This window comes from Vombatus ursinus, unplaced genomic scaffold (genome assembly GCF_900497805.2).
Source record: "Vombatus ursinus unplaced genomic scaffold, bare-nosed wombat genome assembly UNPS02000582.1, whole genome shotgun sequence".
Classification (NCBI taxonomy): Eukaryota; Metazoa; Chordata; class Mammalia; order Diprotodontia; family Vombatidae; genus Vombatus; species Vombatus ursinus.
The window spans coordinates 26,675,253-26,697,826 of record NW_020940360.1 but is presented as its reverse complement, the minus strand read 5'-3'; the positions used below and the strand labels follow the sequence as shown (position 1 = coordinate 26,697,826).

Genomic DNA, 22,574 nt, shown 5'->3' with positions numbered 1-22,574 from the left:
TATGTGTTTTTTTCCCAGAAACTTGTGAGAACCATTTATGTGTATATGTATATATACATAATAAGTCTTTTTCTAAGTCATTTATTTTAATGTATATAATAACACAATTTCCTATTAATGTTAATATTACTTCTTCTCTGAAATGCTTCAGTGATTGATTCTGTTGCTTACTGAATGAATTCCAACATCATCCTCTATTGAAGAAAATAACATGGATGAAAAAATTTGCCAAATTATGGTGGCTAATAGTTGTAGAGAGATTAGAATATTCTCTGATAAAGGAAAAACCATTATCTGTGATGGCTCTGATATATCTAAGTGATTTTTTTTCATCTGCAACAGTGATTTTTTTCAGTATAGGATACTTCCTGATTTGGAGACACACTGTGAGTTATCAGCTATTCTTCTGTATTTTTATAGCCTTGGAGAGTTGCCTGAGGTATCAAGAGATTAAGTAACTCAGACTTGCTATGAGCACACAGCTAATATGAGTCAGAAGCAGAACTTGAACTGATCTTTTTGACCCCAGAGCTAGCTCTCTAGCCTTAACACCACACTACTACTTGTCACCTAAGAGAAAACAATAGTAAATTCAACTTGAATTTACATATTGTTTCCTTGTGAAGACATGAACATGTCCTGAAAAAACTCACTGGCATCTTGATGTCTGACTTCAGAGATAGCTGACTTATTATTACTAGTATTAAAAAGTTAAAAATTATTTCCAAGAGGAAATATGGTTTTGGGGAAAGAAGACTAAGCTGAAAGACAGAAACCTTAGATTCTAATTATGGCTTTTGTACAAACAAGCTTTACAGCCATGTTGATCTCCAAGATCTCTTTTGCTTTAAGATTCTACTAATGTTTTGGGAAATCTATGAACTTGCTGTTAAAGCATATTCTCATAGTTTGTTCTTCTTATGTATTCTTGCCTATTAATAGGTAAAAGTGACTGAATTGTTCATTCCATACTCTTCAAGCTGAACTAAGCCCCATCATTCACTACGCTTTTATGAGGCAAAAGCTATTTCTATCATAAGTACTTCCTTCCCAAAAGTCATTTTATTTCTCTGTGCCTTAGTTTTCTCATCTATCAACTGAAGATGTGTATTACATGACTACCAAAGCCCTTTCCAGCTAGAAATCTAAGATTCTTATTCTGAAATTCAGTACCTTCTGCAAATGAAACTCTCCTTATATACACCTCAAACTGGGAATTATAATTCTACATTCTATATTATCAGTATGTATTTGATAATTTTTTTATTTCCATTAGAACATATGATGATTGTTTTCATGCACACAAATAGAAGACAGTCTCATTATGAATAAGTATAATAATGCACATATAAATTCATTCTTCAAAGTTCCTATCTAATTACAATCAAATGTGCCAACTCATCTGGTATCTAGTAACTTTTCCTTCTTATATAATTTCAGAGAATCCCATCTAAATACATAATTCTTTAAAGTTGGCAGCTCTAATGTTTTGTAAAGAAATTTCATTTTTATGTTTTATTGATGCCTTTGCCTTTATATCACAATCTATTCTGGAAAACCAAAGAAAGCCCACATTCCCCCATCCTCCAGATGGATTACTCCCTATTGATAGAGAAAAACTGCTATGTAAAAACATCCCACATAATGACAAAATCTGTGACGTATTCAACATTCTGTCTTAGAATGTCTTGCTCCTGTGCCCTAAGTAGGGAAGTATGTTTCAGTGTTCTTCCTTTCCAACTTTGATTTGTCTTTCTTTAACTCAGAGTTCAAACTTTCTTTTTGTGATATTAACATTTATATTGTAGTTACGGTGTAAATTCTTTTGGTTCTTTCTATATCTAAATAATATAATTCTAAACTAAGAAAATGGAAGAGTACACTAATAAAGAAAAGTCAATTGGAACAAGAAGTAAAGGCTATGTTTTGTCAATAATGGTGGAAAAATTTCAACTTTGAGTAGGAAAGATGGATGAATTGCAAAGTAAATTATGTAAAAGCTATTTGAAATGGAACTTTTAAAGATATTTTATGCTATGCAGTTATATATATTAATGAATTGTTAGTTATTTGCTAATATATATTGGCTAGTTTCTTCAACTATTTACTATATTTAGGACAGATTCCATTACCCTTACCAATAAGAAATTCACATACACCATAATGTATTGAAAAAATTGAGGAAAGTTTAAAATTTGCCTGAATTTTAAATATAATTGCAGCAACTTTTATTCTAAATAAAAGATTACTAACATCACAGATAAGTATTTCAATCCCATCTTAATTTTTAAAATAAGTCATTGCTGGATATTCCCTCCTTATTCCCACCATATCTGCACTCCCGCGTAGTTGAGACCCTCCCTTATAAAATACTAAGCAAAAACGTTAAGCAAAACAAAAAACTATGACCTGACAATGTTTAACCCTATTGTTCTTAGCCTCTTACCCAGTTTTATTGTTCGTCGTTCAGTTATATCCCATTCTTTGTGACCCCAGCCATGGAGAACCTGCGGCCTCAAGGCCACATGTCACAGCCTTCTAAGTACTTGCTTTTGATTTTTTTTTGTTTTTTGTTTTTTGTTTTTTTTTTCAGTGAGGTAGTTGGGGTTAAGTGAGTAGCCCAGAGTCACACAGCTAGGAAGTATTATGTGTGAGACCAGATTTGAGCTCAGGTCCTCCTGACCCCAGGGCCGGTGCTCTATCCACTGTGCCACCTAGCTGCCCCTGTTCTAGGTCCTTGGGTGGGACCTTTTGACTGAGTCCAAGTTTTACAGAACAAATCCTTTTATTAAGGGGGTTTGTTCTGTGAAGTTTGGATTTAGTCAAAGGACTGCACTTGGGGACCTAGAGGCCATATGTGGCCTCGAGGCTACAGGTTCTCCACTGCTTCATGGACCGTAGCACACTACGTCCTTATATCCTTTACTATTTTTCCGAGTCTGTCCAAGTTCATATTCATTGTTTCCATGACACTATCAATCCATCTCATCCTCTGTCATCCCCTTTTCCTTTTGCCTTCAAGGTTTCCCAACATCATGATCTTTTCTAATGAGTCCTGTCTTCTTATTATGTAGCAGAGTATTTAAGCTTCAGCTTCAATATTTGACCTGCCAGTGATAGCCTGAATTAATTTAAGTATTGACTGATTTGATCTCCTTGTTGTCCAAGGGTCTCTTAAAAGCTTTCTCCAGTACCACAGTTCAAAAACGTTGATTCTTTGGTGCTCAGCTTCCCATATTGTCTAACTCTTACAGCTGTATGTTGCTGCTGAAAAAACTATACAGACCTTTGTTGGCAAGGTTATATCTCTGCTTTTTAGTATGTCTTCCAGATTTGCCATGGCTTTCCTTCCAAGGAGCAAGAATCTTTTAATTTCATGGCTGCAATTGCTGTCTTCAGTGATCTTTGAGCCCAAGAATATAAAATCTGACACTGCTTCCTTTTTTTTCTCCCTCTTTTTGCCAGGAAGTGATGGGACCAGTTGCCAAGATCTTCCATCTTTTTAATGTTAAACTTCAAGTCAGCTTTCACACTCCTATTTTTCACCCTCATCTAGAGGCTTTTTATTCTTCACTTTGTTCCATCAGAATGGTGTCATCTGCATGTCTGAGATGGTTCAAATTTCTCCAGGCACCTTTAATTCCAGCTTTTAATTCATCCAGCCTGGAATGTCACATGATGTACTCCGAATATAAGTTAAAGAAATAAGGTGACAACATGCAGCCTTGTCATACTCCTTTTCCAATCTTATGCCAACCAGTTGTTCTATATTTGGTTCTAGCTGTTACTTTTTGGCCCACATATTCCTCAGGAGACAAGTAAAATAATCTGGTACTCCCATATCTGTGAGGACTTGCCACATTTAGTTGTGATCCACCGAGTCAAAGGCTTTAATATAGCCATCCAAGCAGAAGTAGACGTTTTTCTCTAACTCCCCTTACTTCCTCCGCAATCCAGCAAATGTTGGAAATTTGGTTTCCAGTTCCTCTGCCTCTTTGAGAACAAATCTGCTTTTCTGATAATTCTCAGTTCACATATTACTGGAGTCTAGATTGCAGAATTTTAAACATAACCTTGCTGGCATGTGAATAGAGCACAGTTCTTTGGGAATTTGAACTTTCCTTGGTATTGCCCTTCTTCAGGATTTAAATGTAAACTGATCTTTTCCAATCCAGTGACCACTGTTGAGTTTTCCAAATTTGCTGGTATGTTGACTGCAGCACTTTAACAGCACCATTTTTTAGGTTTTTAAATAGCTCATCTGGAAATCCATTCCCTCCTCTAGCCTTATTGTTAGCAATGCTTCCTAAGGCCCACATGACTTCATTTTCCGGGATGTCTAGCTGTAGATCAGTAACCACACCATCATAGTTATTTGCAACATTAAGATCTTTCTTATATAGTCCTTTTGTGTATTCTTGACCCCTTTTCTTAATCTCTTATATTTCTGATAAGTCCCTACCATTTTTTCATGCCCTGTTTTACATGAAACATTCCCTTTCTTCTTGAAGAGATCTTGTCTTTCCTTTCCTGTTATTTTCTCCTATTTCTTTGAATTGTTCATTTTCTCTGAAATTCTGTATTCAGTTGGATATATCTTTCCCTTTTGCTATTTCTTCTTTCCTCAGCTATTTATAAAGCCTCATCAGATAGCCTTTTTGCTTTCTTGAAATACCTTTTCTTTAGAATTTTTTTGTTGCTGCCTCCTGTACAGTATTGCAAATCTCAGTCTGCAGTTCTTCAGGCACTCTGTCTCCCAGATCTAATCCCTTAAATCTATTCATCACCTCTACATATTCATAAGGGATGTTATTTAGGTCATACTTATAGGGTCTGATGGTTTTCCCTACTTTCTTCGAGTCTAAACTTTATGATAAAAAGTTCATGATCTGATCCACAGGCAGCTCCAGCTTTTGTTTTAACCAACCTTATAAAGCCCCCTCACCTTGGGTTGCAATGTACATAATTGGTCTGATTTTGATATCTTGTGATATCCATGTGTAGAGTTGTCTTTTGAGTTGTTGAAAAAGAATGTTTGCTATGATCAGTGAGTTATCTTGATAATACTCTTAGTTTCTGGTCTGCTTCATTTTATATTGCAAGACCAAACTTGCCTGTTACTCCAATTATCTTTTGATTTCCTACTTTAACATTCCAGGCCCCTGTGATGAACAAAACATCTTTTTTTTTGGTATTTCTAAAAGATGTTGTAGGTCTTCATAGAACTGATCAACATTGGCCTCTTTGGCATCAGTGGTTGGAGCATAGACTTGCGGTTCTGTTATGTTGAATGGTTTGCTTTGGATTTGAACAGATATCATTCTGTCAGTTTTGAAATTATAACCCAGTACTGCTTTTCTCACCCTTTTATTAACTATGAGGGCTACTCCATTTCTTTTAATGGATTCTTGCCCATGCTAGTATATGTGGTGGTCACCTAAATTAAGTTCAGCCATTCTTATCCATTTAAGTTCACTGACACCTAAGATGTTGATGTTTAATCTTTCTATCTCCTATTTGACGACATCCAGCTTACCATGATTCATAGATCTTACATTGCAAGTTTTTAGGCAACATTGATCTAGAGATCAATAAGCAAAAGTATCAGAATCTTTTTTTTTTTGTTACCAGGCATATGTACAGCTGAGCTTTTTTTGTTGTTGTTGTTGGTTTTTTGTTTTTTGTTTTTTGTTTTGTTTTGACTTAGCTGTTTCATTAGTACAGGAGCTACTTGTAGTTGTCTTCCACTCTTCTCCAGTAGTATATATTGGACACCTTCTGACCTGAGGGGCTCATATTCAGATGTTATTTCTTTTATCATTTGAATACCGTCCATGAGGTTTTCTTGGCAAAGATACTGAAGTGGTTTGCCATTTATTTCTCCGGTGGATCACCATGTGTCAGAACTCTCCGCTCTGACTTGTCCATCTTGGATAACAGTGGCATAGCTAATAGTTTCATTGATTTATGTAATCCTTTCCTGAGGCATACAGGGTTAAGTGACTTGTCCACGGTCACATAGTAGTGGCTGAGACCAGATTTGAACTCGGGTACATGAGTCTTCCTGACTTTAGGCCCAGCACTCTACCTACCTACTGTACCATCTAGCTCTCCCCTTGCAAAGTTAAAACATAAATATTTTGTTATCTTTGCTCTAGGATCAGTATTATTTTTTGCATTCACTCTGAGTTTGTCTTCCTTTTAAAGTTTTTATTTGCCTTATTCTAGTGTACATTTTATTTTTCCTTTGGTTCTGTTTAGTCCACATGCTGTCAGTTAATGTGAATCTTGCTTCTCTGAATTCCTCATGTCTATCATTTCTTATGGAACTGTTCTATTGGAAGTATCAGTGTGGGATACAAAGATGCACCAGGATCTCAATCACTCCCACTCTTACTATTGCCTCTGCTTCCTCATCACCTGGGTTGAACAGTCTTTCTAAAAATCAAGGGGCAGTTAGGTGGCGCAGTGGATAGAGTACCGGCCCTGAAGTCAGGAGGACCTGACATTAAATCTGGCCTCAGACCAAACACTTGACACTTACTAGCTGTGTGACCCTGGGCAAGTCATTTAACCCCAATTGCCTAAAAAAAAAAATAAAAAAAAAAATAAAAGTAAAAATCAAGGATCTTCTGTCCAGTGTGCCATAACTTAGAGTAGATGTATTACTTCCCATTTTCAGCAGTCTCCACGTGTACCTCCTTTTCCATGCCTGTTCACTAGCTCTCCCACATAGCCTCTCTCTTTAGAGGACTACCTCTTTACTTTTACTTCTCTTAATTTGAGATGCATTTCATGCACCTTCTTCTGTATGAAACCTTTCCTGATCCCCCCAAATGCTAGTGTCCCTCCCTCCAGACAACCTTATATTTTACTACTTTGTATGTATTTGTATTTATTAATTTTGTATTATGTATGCTGTCTGCATTTTTACATATACTTTTTTTTTTTTTTTGGTGAGGGCAATTGGGGTTAAGTAACTTGCTCAAAGTCACACAGCTAGTAAGTGTCAAGTGTCTGAGGCTGCATTTGAACTCAGGTCCTCCTGACTCCAGGGCCGGTGCTCTATCCACTGTTCAATAGGTGCTTAATTAATACTTGTTAACTGATTGATGATTGGACAGCATAAATGCTTCTTGCCATATACATTACTGACCATTCTTTCTGTAGTGCAGGCAAACAGGCTGTCTTGTTATTCTTCACACATGACAATCCATCTCCCATCTCTATGCTAGCTCTGTAGCTTCAGTTACAGGCTAGAACTGCGTGCTTGGAATTCTACTCCTACTAAAATTCAGCTCAAATTCCTCTTCCTATCTCAGAGTTTTCCTGATCTCCCTAAATGTGAGTGCCTCACACAAAGGAAATCAAGGCAACTGGATAGAGGATCTTTGAGGTACCTTCAAATTCTGAAATTCTAGATTTTAAAGAAATTGAACATATTAATGTTTTATGTAAAAGAATGCATTGTCTGAGAGTGTCTGAATGATAGCAAATATCACAGAATTTGTTGAAGAAGGTTTAGTTCCATAGTATTATTTTAAAACTGTTTTAGGTGAAGGTAGAAGAGGAAAGAGGCAAGGAGGATAGGTATATTAGAACCTCCAGAGCCAGAACTGTTCATAGTTCCTCTCTTTGAAGTACATCTAACAAATTAAAGTAAGCACATAAGTTTCTATACTTTCCTTATTGCTTCTTAAATAAAATAACAACTCCTCTGTCTGGCATTTAAATCCCTTTACCATTTGACACCAACCTGTCTTTTAAGACTTACATCATATTAATTCCTTTCACATATTCTGTATTTCAGCCAGACTAGCCCAGTTGCTATACCTTTTCAAGGCTTTCTAATTTCCTGCCTTCCTGCTTTCACAAAAGCTCTTCCATATGCCTAGAATGCTCCTGCCCATTCAGATCCATAGTCTTCCCAAAGATGTAGCTGAAGGGTAGTTCCTATCCTACAAGAGACCTTTTCTGATTCCCCTTCCCCATTTGTTAGTGTGTCCCACTACAAAATTGCTTTATATTTAATTTTTACACATTTTACATTTATTCAGTGTACTTGCATGTTACTTCTCTCCAATAAAATAATAACCTTCTTGAGAGCAGGAACTGTTTCTATTTTAATATTTGCATCACCAGTGTCTTGCACATTGTATAACAGATAGTTTTTTTAACTTAATTTTTTGTTTTAGTCTCTTCCCCAAAATGAAAAGAACCAAAAAAACTAGATACCATGAATATTTCTAGGTACTAGGAATACAAAGATAAAAAAGAAACCATGCCTAGCACATAATAGGAGCTTTAATTAACATTGAATTGAATATGGCACTTAATTATTTGAAGCTTTCTCATTAATAATTATTATGCATTTTATAGCAAATTTCAGTTTAAAACTATTATACAATTGAGTGTATTTTATATGTATAATATATCAATATGTTACATATACATAAGTAAACAATAGTCTGTTTATTATGAAGTTTCTGTGTATAGTTAAATCAGTTTTAAAATAAGACTACTGTGCCAACTTCAACAGTATTTAGTATTATTTTTCACCTTGTGGTGACAGTATCATTTAGGTAAAATTCTTATGAAGACATTAGAAACCTCCTTAGGATTCTAAATAAGTGAAAGGAACCCATCACGCTTACATTTTGATTTTTCTAGAAAATTTAGAACATTCAAACCTATGAATACATCTACTTAGCAGAAAAAGAAAACATATTCTTCTTATACCAGCAACTTCATTACCAACACAGTCAGGAAATTGAGTGTTCCAGCTTACTGAACTTTCTAGCTGAGTGTTCAAGACATAGTTGGGAAAACACAGTATGATGGGACTATATCTGAGTAGCACTTTAGTCCTACAACATAGGAAGGTTTCCTCCATGGAAGTTACAAAAATTATTTTCTCTTTACTGCCGTTTGCAAAATATAGTCTTTCTCTATTTGAAAATAAGGAAGAAAGGATTTCACAAATGCATGTCTTTAGAAGCCCAAATTTTGTTTTTCATCACTTTATATGATAAATTATATAAATGGCAACTAAAAAGTCTCCATTTCATTTTAAGAAAAACAAAAACAAATCGACAATCTTTCTGCTTCAAGTGTTTCTGACAAGGTATGAAATCCTAGATTTTGTGCCCTTGATAGTTGTAATCAACATATTTAAAGTCTGTCAAATGAATCATGAAACCTTTTGGGTTTTTTCCCTGAAAGCTTTTTGACACAGGTCACTTTTGTCTGCATAGCTCTATATATTCTCTATATCCTTAAGTTTCCCTTCTTGCCCCTTTGGACATGAAGAAGACGCCCACTGTAACGGTATCACCATTTTCCACCCAACTACTGCCCTGGACTTCATCATGTTCTCCAGAAACTCATCATCCTGCAAAATCACATCAGCTCTAAAACTCACATCTCCTTAGCACCCTCTGCTGCTGGCTGCCTCTGCCTTTTGATTGGAGATGGTGCAAGGTGAACATCAGAGACCTTCTCCCAGATCTTTTAAGGAGGGCATCCAGGGCAGCTCTATCTTCATATCCTACCTGTTACATGCCCCCAAGTTTGTACCCTCTAACTCCTTTCTCCTCTAATCTTCAGCTTCTTTTTATGTTTTGTTGTGTTCCCTCATTAGATCGAGAACTCCTTGAAGGCAGAGACTTAATTTTGCCTTTCTTTGTTTCTCTAGTTTTTAACACATAGTAGACACTTAGTAATGTTTATTGACTGACTGATGATAACTAAAAGAACTTGTTTTTCTGAATTGTTACTTAAACAGTGCTGTTATTAGTTGTTGTAGTGGTAATAAGATAGTGCTTTCTTTCTGTTTACCTTCCATCTACTCTGTATGTTTGTGTACATAGTTGTTTGTCTGTTTTCTGTCCCACTAGAATGTGAACTTCTTGTGCATGGGGATCATATTTTTGCTTTTCTCTGTATCTCTAGCACTTAGCACAGTCCTGATACTTTATAAGTGTTTAATAAATGCTTATTGACTAATTAATAGTTCATATTTAAGTAGTAATTCAAAATTTGCAAAGTGCTTTCCTTACAGCAACCCTTGTGTTAGATAATGCAGATATTACTGAGTAGTGAACCTATAAATTTGTTATTGGACTTCCTTAAATGAGACATCATTTAGAGATATGAGAAAAGATCAGTCAGTTACTCATTATTTATTGTTTCCTATGTGCCAGGCAATGCTGAACACTGAGCATACAAAGATAAAAATGAAACAATCCCTGCCAGCAATGTCCTTATATTCTCTAAGGGGAGAAAACACGTACTGTATAGTTAAATATAAAAGAAATTGCAAGAAAAGAAATTGGGGTGAGAAAGATGCTGAAAGCTGGAAATAGGTTAAGAATAACATCATATAGAATATCAAACATGTGCCAAGTCCTTTAAAAAAAAAAAAACTAGGGATTTTAATAGATAAGGTGAGGAAAGAGTCAGTTCTTGGCATGAGGGGATTTCAAATGGTGTACCATGCATGACGAAGAAGAAGAAGGCCAGTTTGATTGGCTTTGTGTCCTTGAAGTGGCATAATGTGTAAAAAGCTTTTAAAAATAGATATTTGGAGGAGACTGAAGATAGGGAGGTTATTACAATAGCACAGGTTATCCATGGGTGAGGAACCTGTAGCCTCCAGGCCACATGTGGCTTTTTAGGTCCTTGGGTGTGCAGCCTTTTGACTGAGTCCAATTTTTACAGTAAAAATTCTTTTATTAAGAGAGTTCTATGAAGTTTGGATTTAGTCAAAGGGCTGCACTTGAGACCCTAGAGGGCCACATGTGACCTTGAGGCCGCAGGTTCCCCACCCCTGGATGCAGTTATGATGGCTGTGAAAGTAGAGAGATGGGCAGAGAGGTCAGCGATTTTGTAGAGGCAGAATCAGCATATTTGGCTGCTGATTCAATATTTGGGGTGAGGGAGAACAAGGAGTCAGATTATACTGAAGTTAACAACTTGAGTGATTGGAAGGATGACTGTGACTTCAACAAAAATATGGAAGTTCTCCGAAAAGGGTTTTTTTGGGGAGAGGGTAGGGAAGGTGGGTTCTCTTTTGGATATGTTGAGATGGAGTTGTATCTAAAATATCCAGTTTGAATTGGACAGATAATTTTCAATCAAGCAATATCTAAGAAATCAGAGGAAGTCATGGTATCTACTCTGATGTAGTCCCATTGTTCTTTTTACTTAGTAAGTAATGAAGTATTCTAAGATTTCAGAACTGTTTTTAAAAATATTTTATTTTTTCTCAGTTACACATAAAAACAATTTTTTACATTCCCTTTTTAAAATTTTGAGTTCCAAGTTCTCTCTCTCTCTTCCCTCCTTGCTTATTGAGAAAGCAAACAGTTTGATATAAGTTATACATGTGCAGTCATGTAAAACATATTTCCATACTAGTCTTGTTGTGAAAGAAAACAAAGAAAATAACCCAAGAAAAATTAAGTTAAAAAAATATGTTTTGATCTGCATTCAGTGTCTGTCAGGTCTTTCTCTGGAAGTGGATAGCATTTTTCATTATAAGTACTTTGGAAATGTCTTGAATCATTGTATTGCTGAGAATAGCTAAGTCATTCACAGCTGATCATCATACAGAATTGCTGTTAATGTATACAATGTTCTCCTTTTCTGCTCACTTTACTTGGTATCACTTCATGTAAGTCTTTCCAGGTTTTTTGAAAGCATCCTTTCCATCATTTCTTAGAGCATAATAATACTTTATTACAATCATATACCACAACTTTTTCAGCCATTCCCCAGTTGATGGGTGTCCCCTTATTTTCCAATTCTTTGCCACCACCAAAAGATCTGCTATAGTTTTGTATAAATTGGTCCCTTTAATTTTTTTTTGTTATCATTATCTCTTTGGCATGCAGACCTAGTGGTGATATTGGTGGGTCAATGGATATACGTAGTTTTATAGCACTTTTGGCATAGTTCCAAATTTCTCTCCAGAATGGTTTAATCATTTCACAACTCCACCAACAGTGCATTAGTGTCTCAATTTTCCCACATCCCCTCCAAAATTTGTCATTTTTCTTTTTTATAATATTAGCCAATCTGACAGATGTGAGGTGGTACATCAGAGTTGTTTTAATTTGTGTCTTTCTAGTCAGTAGTGAATTAGAGCATTTTTTCATATGTCTGTAGATAACTTTGATTACTTTATCTGAAAGGTCATATCCTTTGACCATTTATCAATTGGGAAATAGTTATTATTTTTTATGAATTTGACTGTTCTCTATATATTTGTGAAATAAGGCCTTTTTCAGAGAAACTTGCAGTATTTTTTTTTCAGAATTATAATTACTGTATATTTCCCTCCATCCTATTTTCCCTATTTATCCTTACATTCTTTCCTTTTACCCTGTCCATTCTCAGAAGTGTTTTGCTAATTACTCAAGTATGTATACATAATGTATTATACTCAGACCACACTATTATGGTAATAGCTGACTAGAGTATTCTTTGAACTTCATGTTATTCAGTACCTTTAGGAACGTCTTCTGTTCTTTTAGAATACATACAATAATATTGACTGTTTATGAGGTGTTGTTATATTTTACTGAACCTTTGATTTCATTGGTGTCTTGAGTGCCCAGTTCACCAAACTCTCTTCTACCCATACATATCCGTAACTATTCCCAAATATATAGTTAGAAAGAATTTCCTGAGGCATTGATCAGTTAAGTGGTTTGTCCAGGATCAAATATTTGGGAGCCTAAGAGCTCAAACAAGTGAGAGGTGAGACATGAGCTTCTGTCTTCTTGACTCCAAAGTGAGCTCTCTGTACACAATGTAGGCTCCAATTATTTCTTGTAAATGAGGATTTGTTGGGTAGCTTGTAAACTATGCTGTCTGTGGTCTTTCCCTCTTCTTCCTTCTACTATCAGAATTTGGACTCTGCCTGTAGGACCTTGACTTTAAAAATTAAGCACTCACTTTATCTTGCTTAGAACTAGATCATGCCACTTACTAGACATTTCCCAGACATTTTGCTCTTCCCAATGTGCCCTCCCACACCCTTTCCAACTCTTTCTCCCCTTGATGTGTTGTATTCTCTTCTAGAATGTAAGTTCTATAGGCAGTGTCTCATTTGCTTGTCTTTGTATCCCTAATGCTTAACATGGTGCCTGATACAAAGTGCTTAATAAATTTCTTTTTCATTCATGCATCCATTCAAAATCTTTGGTTTCCTGAGGGAGTATGGTTGTAAAACATGTTTTGGTACTAAAAGAACTGAATGGCTGACATCAAAAGAAAGGAAGTTTATTAAAGAAAGCAAACATTTTATATTTGATTAGGAGCTGATTATAGTGTTTGTATTCTGCTTAATAATGTTCAACCTTCAGTTTATTGAATAAATTGCTTTCTGTTTTGTTTTAGGTGATGGTTTTTGTGCATGCTCGAAATGCCACTGTACGAACAGCTATGGCTTTAAGAGAAAAAGCCAAAAATAATGGCCACATTTGCTATTTTTTACCAAACCAAGGAGCTGAATATGGACATGCTGAAAAACAGGTAGGGGACTGATGAGAATTTTTTAAAAATTGAAGTAAAAAACACATTACAGATATGTGACAATTGGCTGGACTTTCCTTTCTTTGACTGATGATGTTTTTAAGGAATATGTGACAGAAGTTAAATTATTATTACCTTCCATACTCCATTATAATTGCCCTGGTTTCTCCTGTTGTCTGGTTAAACACTATAAACTTACTTTTAGCTCTAATTTTCTGTACTTTTAAAATACAGACTTCCCTAACAAAAGTACAAACTTTTAAAAAAGCAGCAGCAAATTTTCATTAAGGTTGTGAAATCTGATCTTTAAATGACCTTTATTATGCATTTCTCAAAATAATCCTTTTAACTGTGCATATTTTTCAATAATGTGAAGTTACTACTTTTATACAATCTTTAGGAGTATTTTTATTTTCTATGTAGATTGAAAACATCACATACATCTCATTTTATGGAAGAAATTCAATGCTAAACTCAGTTACATTTTGTAGTTTAATTTAGCATTGCCTTGGTTATATTATTACTTGAAATTATTAGGCGTGTTTTGAAAGCATTACAAAATAATTAGTATGTATATATGTATAGTAAGGAACAAAATACTGTATATAAAGAAAATCCCAACGATTAAGATAGATTTTGTTAAAGGAATGTAAGAGAAGAATTTTTGTTTTCTTTTTTGACACTTAATAACTGTTCTCAGTTTCATTGTCTCCTTACTCTCAATACTTTCTTCACACTGCTGTTCAGTGTTACTTTGCAGCAGTGTAGTGGCTACATTAGTGGCTCCTTTTTCTTGACGCCCGCCATTTTCTTCTGACCTTCTCACCTTCTCACCTTCTCTCCTTTGTCCGAGAAGACTTTGCCTGTTACATTAGTGAAAAAAAATCACAGAATTACAGGATCTTGAGCTCACATTTTTCCCATATTTAATACTTCAAAATCTATTTCTTCACTTGTCTTTAACTCCTTTGTACTTTTCACTTAGGAAGATACGCCCATCTCCTTTGACAGGGATTATGGGTTTACTTGATCTGATCCTCTTCTCTGCCATCTTCTTCAGGAGTTTGTGTCATAAAATTTTCTACCTCTTAAGGATCTTGAGTCTCTCCCCGTCTCTCAATCTTTACTGCTTACAGACTAGTTCAGGGTTTCCCCATCCTGTCATACCCTCAAGCCATCTTGTGAATCTGTTATCTTTCACTGCCCAAATCTAGAATGAGACACCTTTTTAAGCAGTGGAGAATACAAATTGATTGAATGACAAATTATTAACAAAAATAATATCATATGGCCTGTTTACTATTTATAGTTACAATTATATATTTTTGTTATATAGATATAATAACTAACAGACATCTGACTATTATTTAGGATAAAAATGTATATTATTATTAACATAAAAGGGTAAAGATCACTAAACTACATCCATATTTATTAGCAGAAAGACAATTAGGATAAATATAAAAGAAAGATATAAAATATAAAAGAGATATAAATATAAAAAAAGAAATTTAAAAGAGAAACAAATTGAAGATAAGGACTACACGTTCTTTTCAAAATAAACATCAGACCTCACAAAAATTCTTCGATACTTGATTATGTAGTTGTTCTATATAAATTTAAACAGGCAGAAATTATACATACTGTATTTTTGCCTCATGACACCATAAATTTAAATAACAGTCAAATTAGTAAAATTATACAACTTTGTAGAACCTGAAAAAGCTACCTATTTAATAGTAATTGAGTTCTGAAAAGAAAACAGAGGGGAGAATACCCTTAGTGTAATATGTAAAAGACAGTACTCATAGAAAAGCCTGTGGGTTGAATCTATAAATCACCAACCATTTATTAAGTGCCCAGTATGTGCCAGGAACTATGCAAGTTAGGGAATTTAGCCAAAGCTGTTGTTTGAATCAAAGTCAAATTAGTAAGAAATAAAGTTGAAAATAAGTAAATTAAACTTACATAAGACACTGGAAAAGAACCAAAACCTCTGAAAAAGTTGAAAAAGAGAGAGATTATAAGCATAAGAACAGAAACAAGTAGACTTGAAAATGAATGAAGTTAATAATTAAAACTGAGTTGCTTTTTCGAAAAGACTAGTTAAATTGACAAACATCTTTCAAGTTTAGTCCAAAGACTGAGAATATGAATCAATTTCTAAAATTAAAAACAGGAAAGGAGAGACGGCAGCATGCACAAAAGAAATATAAAAACAATTTTGGGGGAGAGTACTTTATGTTACTATATTCTTTTTTTTTCTTTTTTGCATTTTAAGTTGTGTTTCTTAATGTTTGAACTCAGAAGTTATTGTTAGCACAAAAAGGGAGACACACTGCATTGGACTTGGAGTCAGGAGATCTGAATTTGAGTTCTGTATACAGTTATTTACTAGTTGTGAGGTCTAGGACAAATTTTCTCCTTATTCTGGGCCTTTTGTTTCTTTTACTTTTAAAAATATATTTTTTATTTATGAATTTTGTTTTTATATCTTTCAAATTTTGCATGTTCCTCACCATCCTCCTTCCAAGAGATATCCCTTTTTTTATTAATTAATTTATTTTTAGTTTTCAACATCCAGTTCCATAAGATTTTGAGTTTTAAATTTTCTCCCCTTCCCTTTCATCCCCCCTCCTCAAGACTGGGTGCAATCTAACATAGGCTTTGCATATACATTCATGTTAAACATATTTTCACATTATCCATGTTGTAAAGAAGAATTAAAGCTAATGGAAGGAACCATGAGAAAGAAGAAACAAAACAAAACAAAACAAACAAACAAAAGAGCAAATAGTATGCTCTGATCTGCATTCAGACTCCATAGTTCTTTCTGTGGATGTGGTTAGCATTTTCCATCATGAGTCTTTTGGAATTGTCTTAGATACTTGCACTGCTGAGGAGAGCTAAGTCTATCAAAGTTGGTCATCACACAATGTCAGAGATATCTCTTGTAATAAAAGATTTTTAAAGAGGAGAAAAAAAGAAGAAAAAATTAGCCAAACTAATCAGTACATTGGGAAAAAAATCTAGTGTTCAGACAAATCAGGTAATTATAGTAGTTATTCTATACCAAGAAACTGGCAAAAAATGACACAGTAGGAAATTATTTTTTTTAAATATGTGATATCTCAAGGGTTGAAATTAGAGGAGTCACTCAGTCATCAAAGATTTAGCTTGCCAAAAACAAACCAAAAAATATCCAGGCCAGATGATTTCACAGTGGAATTCTTTTAGAATTTATAAGTAAACATAATCTCTATTATATATTTATTCACTATTTATTTATTTTTTATTATGGTAATTTTTTTTTGTTTTCAACATTTACTTCCACAAGATTTTGAGTTCCAAATTTTCACTCCATCTTGCCCCTCCCCCCACCCCAAGATGGCATGCATTCTGAATACCCCTTCCCCTAGTCTGCCCTCCCTTCTATCTGTCTGCCCCCTTCTCTCATCCCCTTCTCCTTCAATTTTCCTATAGGGCAGGATGGATTTCTGTACCCCATTTCCTGTATTTCTTATTTCCCAGTTGCATGTGAAAACATTTTTTTTTAAACATGTGTTTTTAAAACTTTGGGTTCCAAATTTTCTCCCGTCCTCCCTTCCCACCCACCCTCATCGATAAGGCAAGCAACTGAATATAGGTTATATATGTGCAGTTATGCAAAACACTTCCATAGTAGACATGCTGTGAAAAACTAACTCTATTTCCCTTAATCCCATCCCCCCCGTTTATTCTATTCCCTCTTTTGACCCTGACCCTCCTCAGAAGTACTTGCTTCTGATTACCCCCTTTTCCAGTCTGCGTTCCTTTCCATCATCCCCCTACTCTCTTGTCCCCTTTCCCCCTTATTTTGCTGTAGGGCAAGACAGATTTCCATACCCAATTGAGTGTGTATGTTATTCCCTCCTTAAATCAAATTCTATGAGAATAAGATTGACTCATTCCCTCTCACCTTCCCCCATTTCCCCTCCACTATAAGAACCTTTTCTTTTCTGTTTTTTTGTGAGATAATTTACCCCGTTCTACCTCTCCCTTTTTCCTTCTCCTAGTATAATCCTCTCTCACCCCTTAATTTTATTCTCCAGATATGACCCCTTAATTTTAAACTCACCCTGTGTCCTCTATCTATCTATCTATCTATCTATCTATCTATCTATCTATCTATCTATCTATCTATCTATCTATCTATCTATATATATACGCACATATTATTTTTTTCCCCTCCAACTACCCTAATACTGACAAAGGTCTCATGAGTTACAAATATCATCTTTCCATACAGGAATGTAAACAGTTCAACCATAATAAGTCTCTTATGATTTTCTCTTTCCTGTTTACCTCTTCATGTTCCACTTGAGTCTTGTATCTGAAAATCAAATTTTCTATTAGGCTCTGGTCTTTTCATCAAGAATGCTTGAAAGTCCTCTGTTTCACTGAATGACCATTTTTTCCCCTGCAGGATTATACTCAGTTTTGCTGGGTAGGTGATTCTTGGTTGTAATCCTATCTCCTTTGCCCTCTGTAATATTATATTCCATGCCCTGTGGTCCCTTAATGTAGAAGCAGCTAAATCTTGTGTTATACTGATTGTGTTTCCACAATACTTGAATTGTTTCTTTCTGGCTGCTTGTAATACTTTCTCCTTGACCTGGGAACTCTGGAATTTGGCTACAAAAATATTCCTAGGAGTTTTCCTTTGGGGATGTCTTTCAGGAGGTGATTGGTGGATTCTTTCAATTTCTATTTTGCCCTCTTTTTCTAAAATATCAGGGCAGTTTTCCTTGATAATTTCTTGAAAGATGATGTCTAGGCTCTTTTTTTGATTGTGGCTTTCAGATAGTCCAATAATTTTTAAATTCTCTCTCCTAGATCTATTTTCCAGGTCAGTTGTTTTTCCAGTGAGATATTTCACATTATTTTCTAATTTTTCATTCTTTTGGATTTGTTTTACAGTGTCTTGATTTCTCACAAAGTCACTAGCTTCCAATTGCTCTATTCTAATTTTTAAGGAAGTATTTTCTTCAGTAATCTTTTGGACTTCCTTTTCCATTTGTCCAGTTTTGCTCTTTAGGGCATTCTTCTCCTCATTGACTTTTTGGACCTCTTTTGCCATTTGGGTTAGGCTATTTTTTAAGGTGTTATTTTCTTCAGTGTTTCTTGGGTCTCCTTTAGCAGGCTGTTGACTTGTTTTTCATGATTTTCTTGCAAAACTCTGTTTTTCCTCTACTTCTCTTACTTGCTTCTCAAAATCCCTTTTATTTTTTTAAAAAATAGAGAAATATAGACCATTATTCCAATACCTTTTATGAGACAAATATAGCATTGATTTTATAACCAGATAAAGATAACACCAAAAAAAATTTGCATACCAATTTCACTAATGAATATAGAATGAATAAAACAAAGTCAAATATTATCTTCAACTCACTCCATTCTCTACCTCCTACTGTTCATCTGCCATATTACTACCCTACTAGAACTCTACTCTGAGGCATTCTTCCCTTAACTGGTGACATTTTCCCTCTGAGCATTATTTTGGGAAGGACCCCAGTCATGCTTCACTTTACTTTCTCCAGACTGTCTCCATTTTCTCCCACTGCATTGCTCCTTAACAGATACCCTTCCTTCACCTCTCCCCTTTTCTAGCACCTCTCTTACTGTGTAAGGTCCTTTAGGGTAGGGACTGTCTTGCTTGCTTTCATTTCTATTCCCATTGCTTGGCACAGTGCACAACACGTAATAAATGCTTAATAAATGCTCCCTCATTCTGTTTTTCCCTCATGCAGTATTCACTGATCCAGACTGCCATCCCCAAACAAGTCAGACATCAGATATAATCTCTCCTTTCTTACTTTTCTGATAACCTTTTTACCTTTACCTCTCCCACAAGACATTGCCTTCTGCTTTGAGTTGTATTTCTATGTGTGCATGTCCTATCTCCCCTAATAGGCCACCGATATCTTGAAGGCAAGAATTATTTGTCTCCTTTTCCTTATTTCCACTAATAGTTTTAGCACAATATTTTTCCATAAAGTGGGTACTCTGTAAATGTTTGCCGAATTGAACCTCTGACCCTGATGTTTCCTTTTTATAATCTATCTTCTTATCTTTGCTTGACTGCATTTCTTACCTGTAACTGCTCCATGTGGCTTATCATGCTAGTTTTTTCATAATTATATGTGTATATTAATGAAATTATTTTCATCTAACTTTAATTCAGGTAGTATTTATTGAGTCCTTGTTATGTACTACTAGACCAGAGTCCACAATGAGGCATAAAGAAATCATCACATAATTTACTGCTTTGTTAGAGCATTTGCAGGACAATGTTTATAAATCCCAAAACGTTTAGTACTATATGTGGGCAATGTCAGGAGAGATCACTGGAGTTCTGAGTCACTGGAAAATCTTCATGGAAGAAGTAGGATTTGACCTAAGAACATAATGTTTCTAACCTAACTTTAGTAGAGGATTGTTGTTGGGAAGTATTCTTACATTACTTCCTATGTTGTCAAGATCCAGTAAGTCCTGAGAAACCTGGAACCTGAGAACCCTAGAAATAAGTATTAGATTTCTGTTTTCTCACCTTGATTATGTGAGATAATTTCCACTAATTTTTCTTTTCCTTTTTTTCCAAGTGTATTCTTCTTCACCTCTTTTTCCACTCTTTTCCCATATGTATTCATGCCCTGTGTTCATTATAATTGCAGTTTTTATAATTAAAATATTTGTCTATATTTCAGTATTTCTTTTAATCTTTGTCTCATTGAAATAGATGCTCTTTCTAAGTATGCAAGTCACAGTCTGTCCTTGAGTCCTCTTTTTGTTTGACCTCTATCTATGTCCTCTTGTGATCTCTGCAGAGTATTTAGCCAACAGTAGCTATCCTTCCTCTTATTATTCTGAAATTATATGAAAATGGAACATTCATGCTATACATTAGTCATCTCTTGTTCTCACCCCATGATGAGACCTCTTTTCTTTTTCAGTTACATGTTTCTCTAATAATATTCCTTATACCACTTCACTTTTCCACAATTCTTTATTGTTAACCTGTTTCATTCAACAGGTACCCAGATGTGTCTCTCCATTCCACTTGAGTGATCTTTAAAAAAACTAGTATATAAAACATGTTATCGTCTATACAACAATTGTTCAGTAAATATTTATCAAGTGCCTATTAAATGCCAGGCATTATGCTAAGCACTGGGTGTACAAAAAGAAGAAAAAGACAGTCCTTACCCTCAAGAAAGTTATAATCTAATGGCAGAGACAATAAGCAAACAAATATGTACAAAGCAGGCTATATATAGGATCAATAGAAGATAATTAACAGAGGGAAGGCACTGAAATTAAGAGGAGTTGGGGAAGGCTTCCTGTAGAAGGTGAGATTTTAGTTCGGACTTAAAGGAAGTCGGGTAAGTCAGTAATAATAGCTAATATTTATATAGCACTTACTGTGTGCCAGACACTGTGCTAAACTCATTAGCAGTAAGTGGAAATAAGGAGCAAGAGCTTTCCAGGTATGGAGGACATCGAAAAAAATGCCTGGATCTGAGAAATAGAATGTTCTGTTCATAAAACAGCCAGGAGGCCAGTTTCACTGGATTGAAAAATATGGTGTAAAGACTAGAAAGGTAGGAGGGGACTAGGTTACGAAGGGTTTTGAGTGTCAGAGGATTTTGTATTTGCTCTTAGAGGCAATAGGGAGCCACTGGAATTGGTTGAGTAGGGGAGTGATGTGGTCATACCTGTGATTTAAGAAAAATCATTTTAGTTGTCTGAATGGAGAATGGAGTGGGGAGAGGTTTGAGGCAAACTGACCCACCTGCAGGCTGTTGCAATAATCCTGGCATGAGGTGATAAGGGCTTGCACCAGAGTGGTGGCAGTGTCAAAGGAAAGAAGAGGCATAGGAGAGATGTTGCAGAGGGAAAATGACCGGTCTTGGCAACAGCTCTGCTTGATTTCAGTTCCACTGAACAAGATTCCCTGCTCAGGATAAGCTGATCATTCCAGTTCTCATCCTCACGCTGCTGACTCGGCCTTGGATATGCAGCTCCTTCCCACTTCCTTCAGCATTCTCTCCCCTCTGATTGGTGGACTGGAGGGTGGAACATTACATTCCTCTCAACACTCTCCTTTATTGAGGATAGCATTTGGACTTTCTAGCTCACTTTACTTTCTGTCTGCAGCTCTGCTTGGTTTCACCTCCATGAATCAAGATACCCCCTTGCTTGTCATTCTCCATCCCCGACCCCTACTCCTACTTTCCAGCTTTCTTTTTCTGTGTTACCTTCGCCTGTTAGATGGTAAGCTTCTTAAGGGCAGGGACTGTATTTTTCTTATTTGTATCCCCGTCACCTAGCACAGTGCCTGGCACATAACAGGTGCTTAATATTTATTGAATTGAATTAAGAGTCAAGGGAAATTCCTAGGTTGCAAGCCTGAGGGACTGGAAGGATATTGTTACTCTCTACCTTAATAGGAATGGGGGAAGGAGGGTTTAGGTGAAAAGGTAATAGATTATATTTTTCACACAGTTTAAGTTTAAGATGTCTCCTAGACATCCAGTTTGGGTTGTTTGAAAGGCAGTTGGAGATGTGAGATTAGAGGTCAACAGAAGGATTGGGGCCGGATAGGTAGATTTGAGGATCATCAGCATAGAGATGGTAATTAAATACATGGAAATGATGCGATTGTCAAGTGAAGTAATATAGAGTGAGAAGAGAAGAATGTCCAGGACAGAAGGCTGAGGGACTCCTGTGGTTAAAGGGAATGATCTGGAAGAGAATCTAGCAAAGGAGACAGAAAAGGAAACGTCAGATAGTTTAGGAGGAGAACCAGGAGATAGTATCCTGAAAACCTAGAGAGAAGAGAGTGATCAAAGATGTCAAAGGTTGCAGAGAAATAAAAGAGAATGAGACTTGAGCAAGGCCATGCAGTTTGGCAAAGAAGAGATCATTAGAAACTTTAGAGAGTGCAGTTTTGGTGAAATAGTAAGGTCAGAAGGCTGGTTGTGTCTAGGACA

General features: G+C 35.5%; 1 protein-coding gene across 2 annotated transcripts in view; it reads left to right on the top strand.

Moving 5' to 3' along the window:
- The window catches only part of ASCC3 (activating signal cointegrator 1 complex subunit 3), a 366,855-nt gene that overhangs the window by 131,144 nt on the left and 213,137 nt on the right, over window positions 1-22,574 (top strand). For both annotated transcript variants that reach the window (XM_027855178.1, XM_027855187.1), the window contains exon 14: window positions 13,405-13,539. In XM_027855178.1, the coding sequence (XP_027710979.1) occupies window positions 13,405-13,539 (135 nt within the window). The remainder of the gene's footprint in view (window positions 1-13,404; window positions 13,540-22,574) is intronic.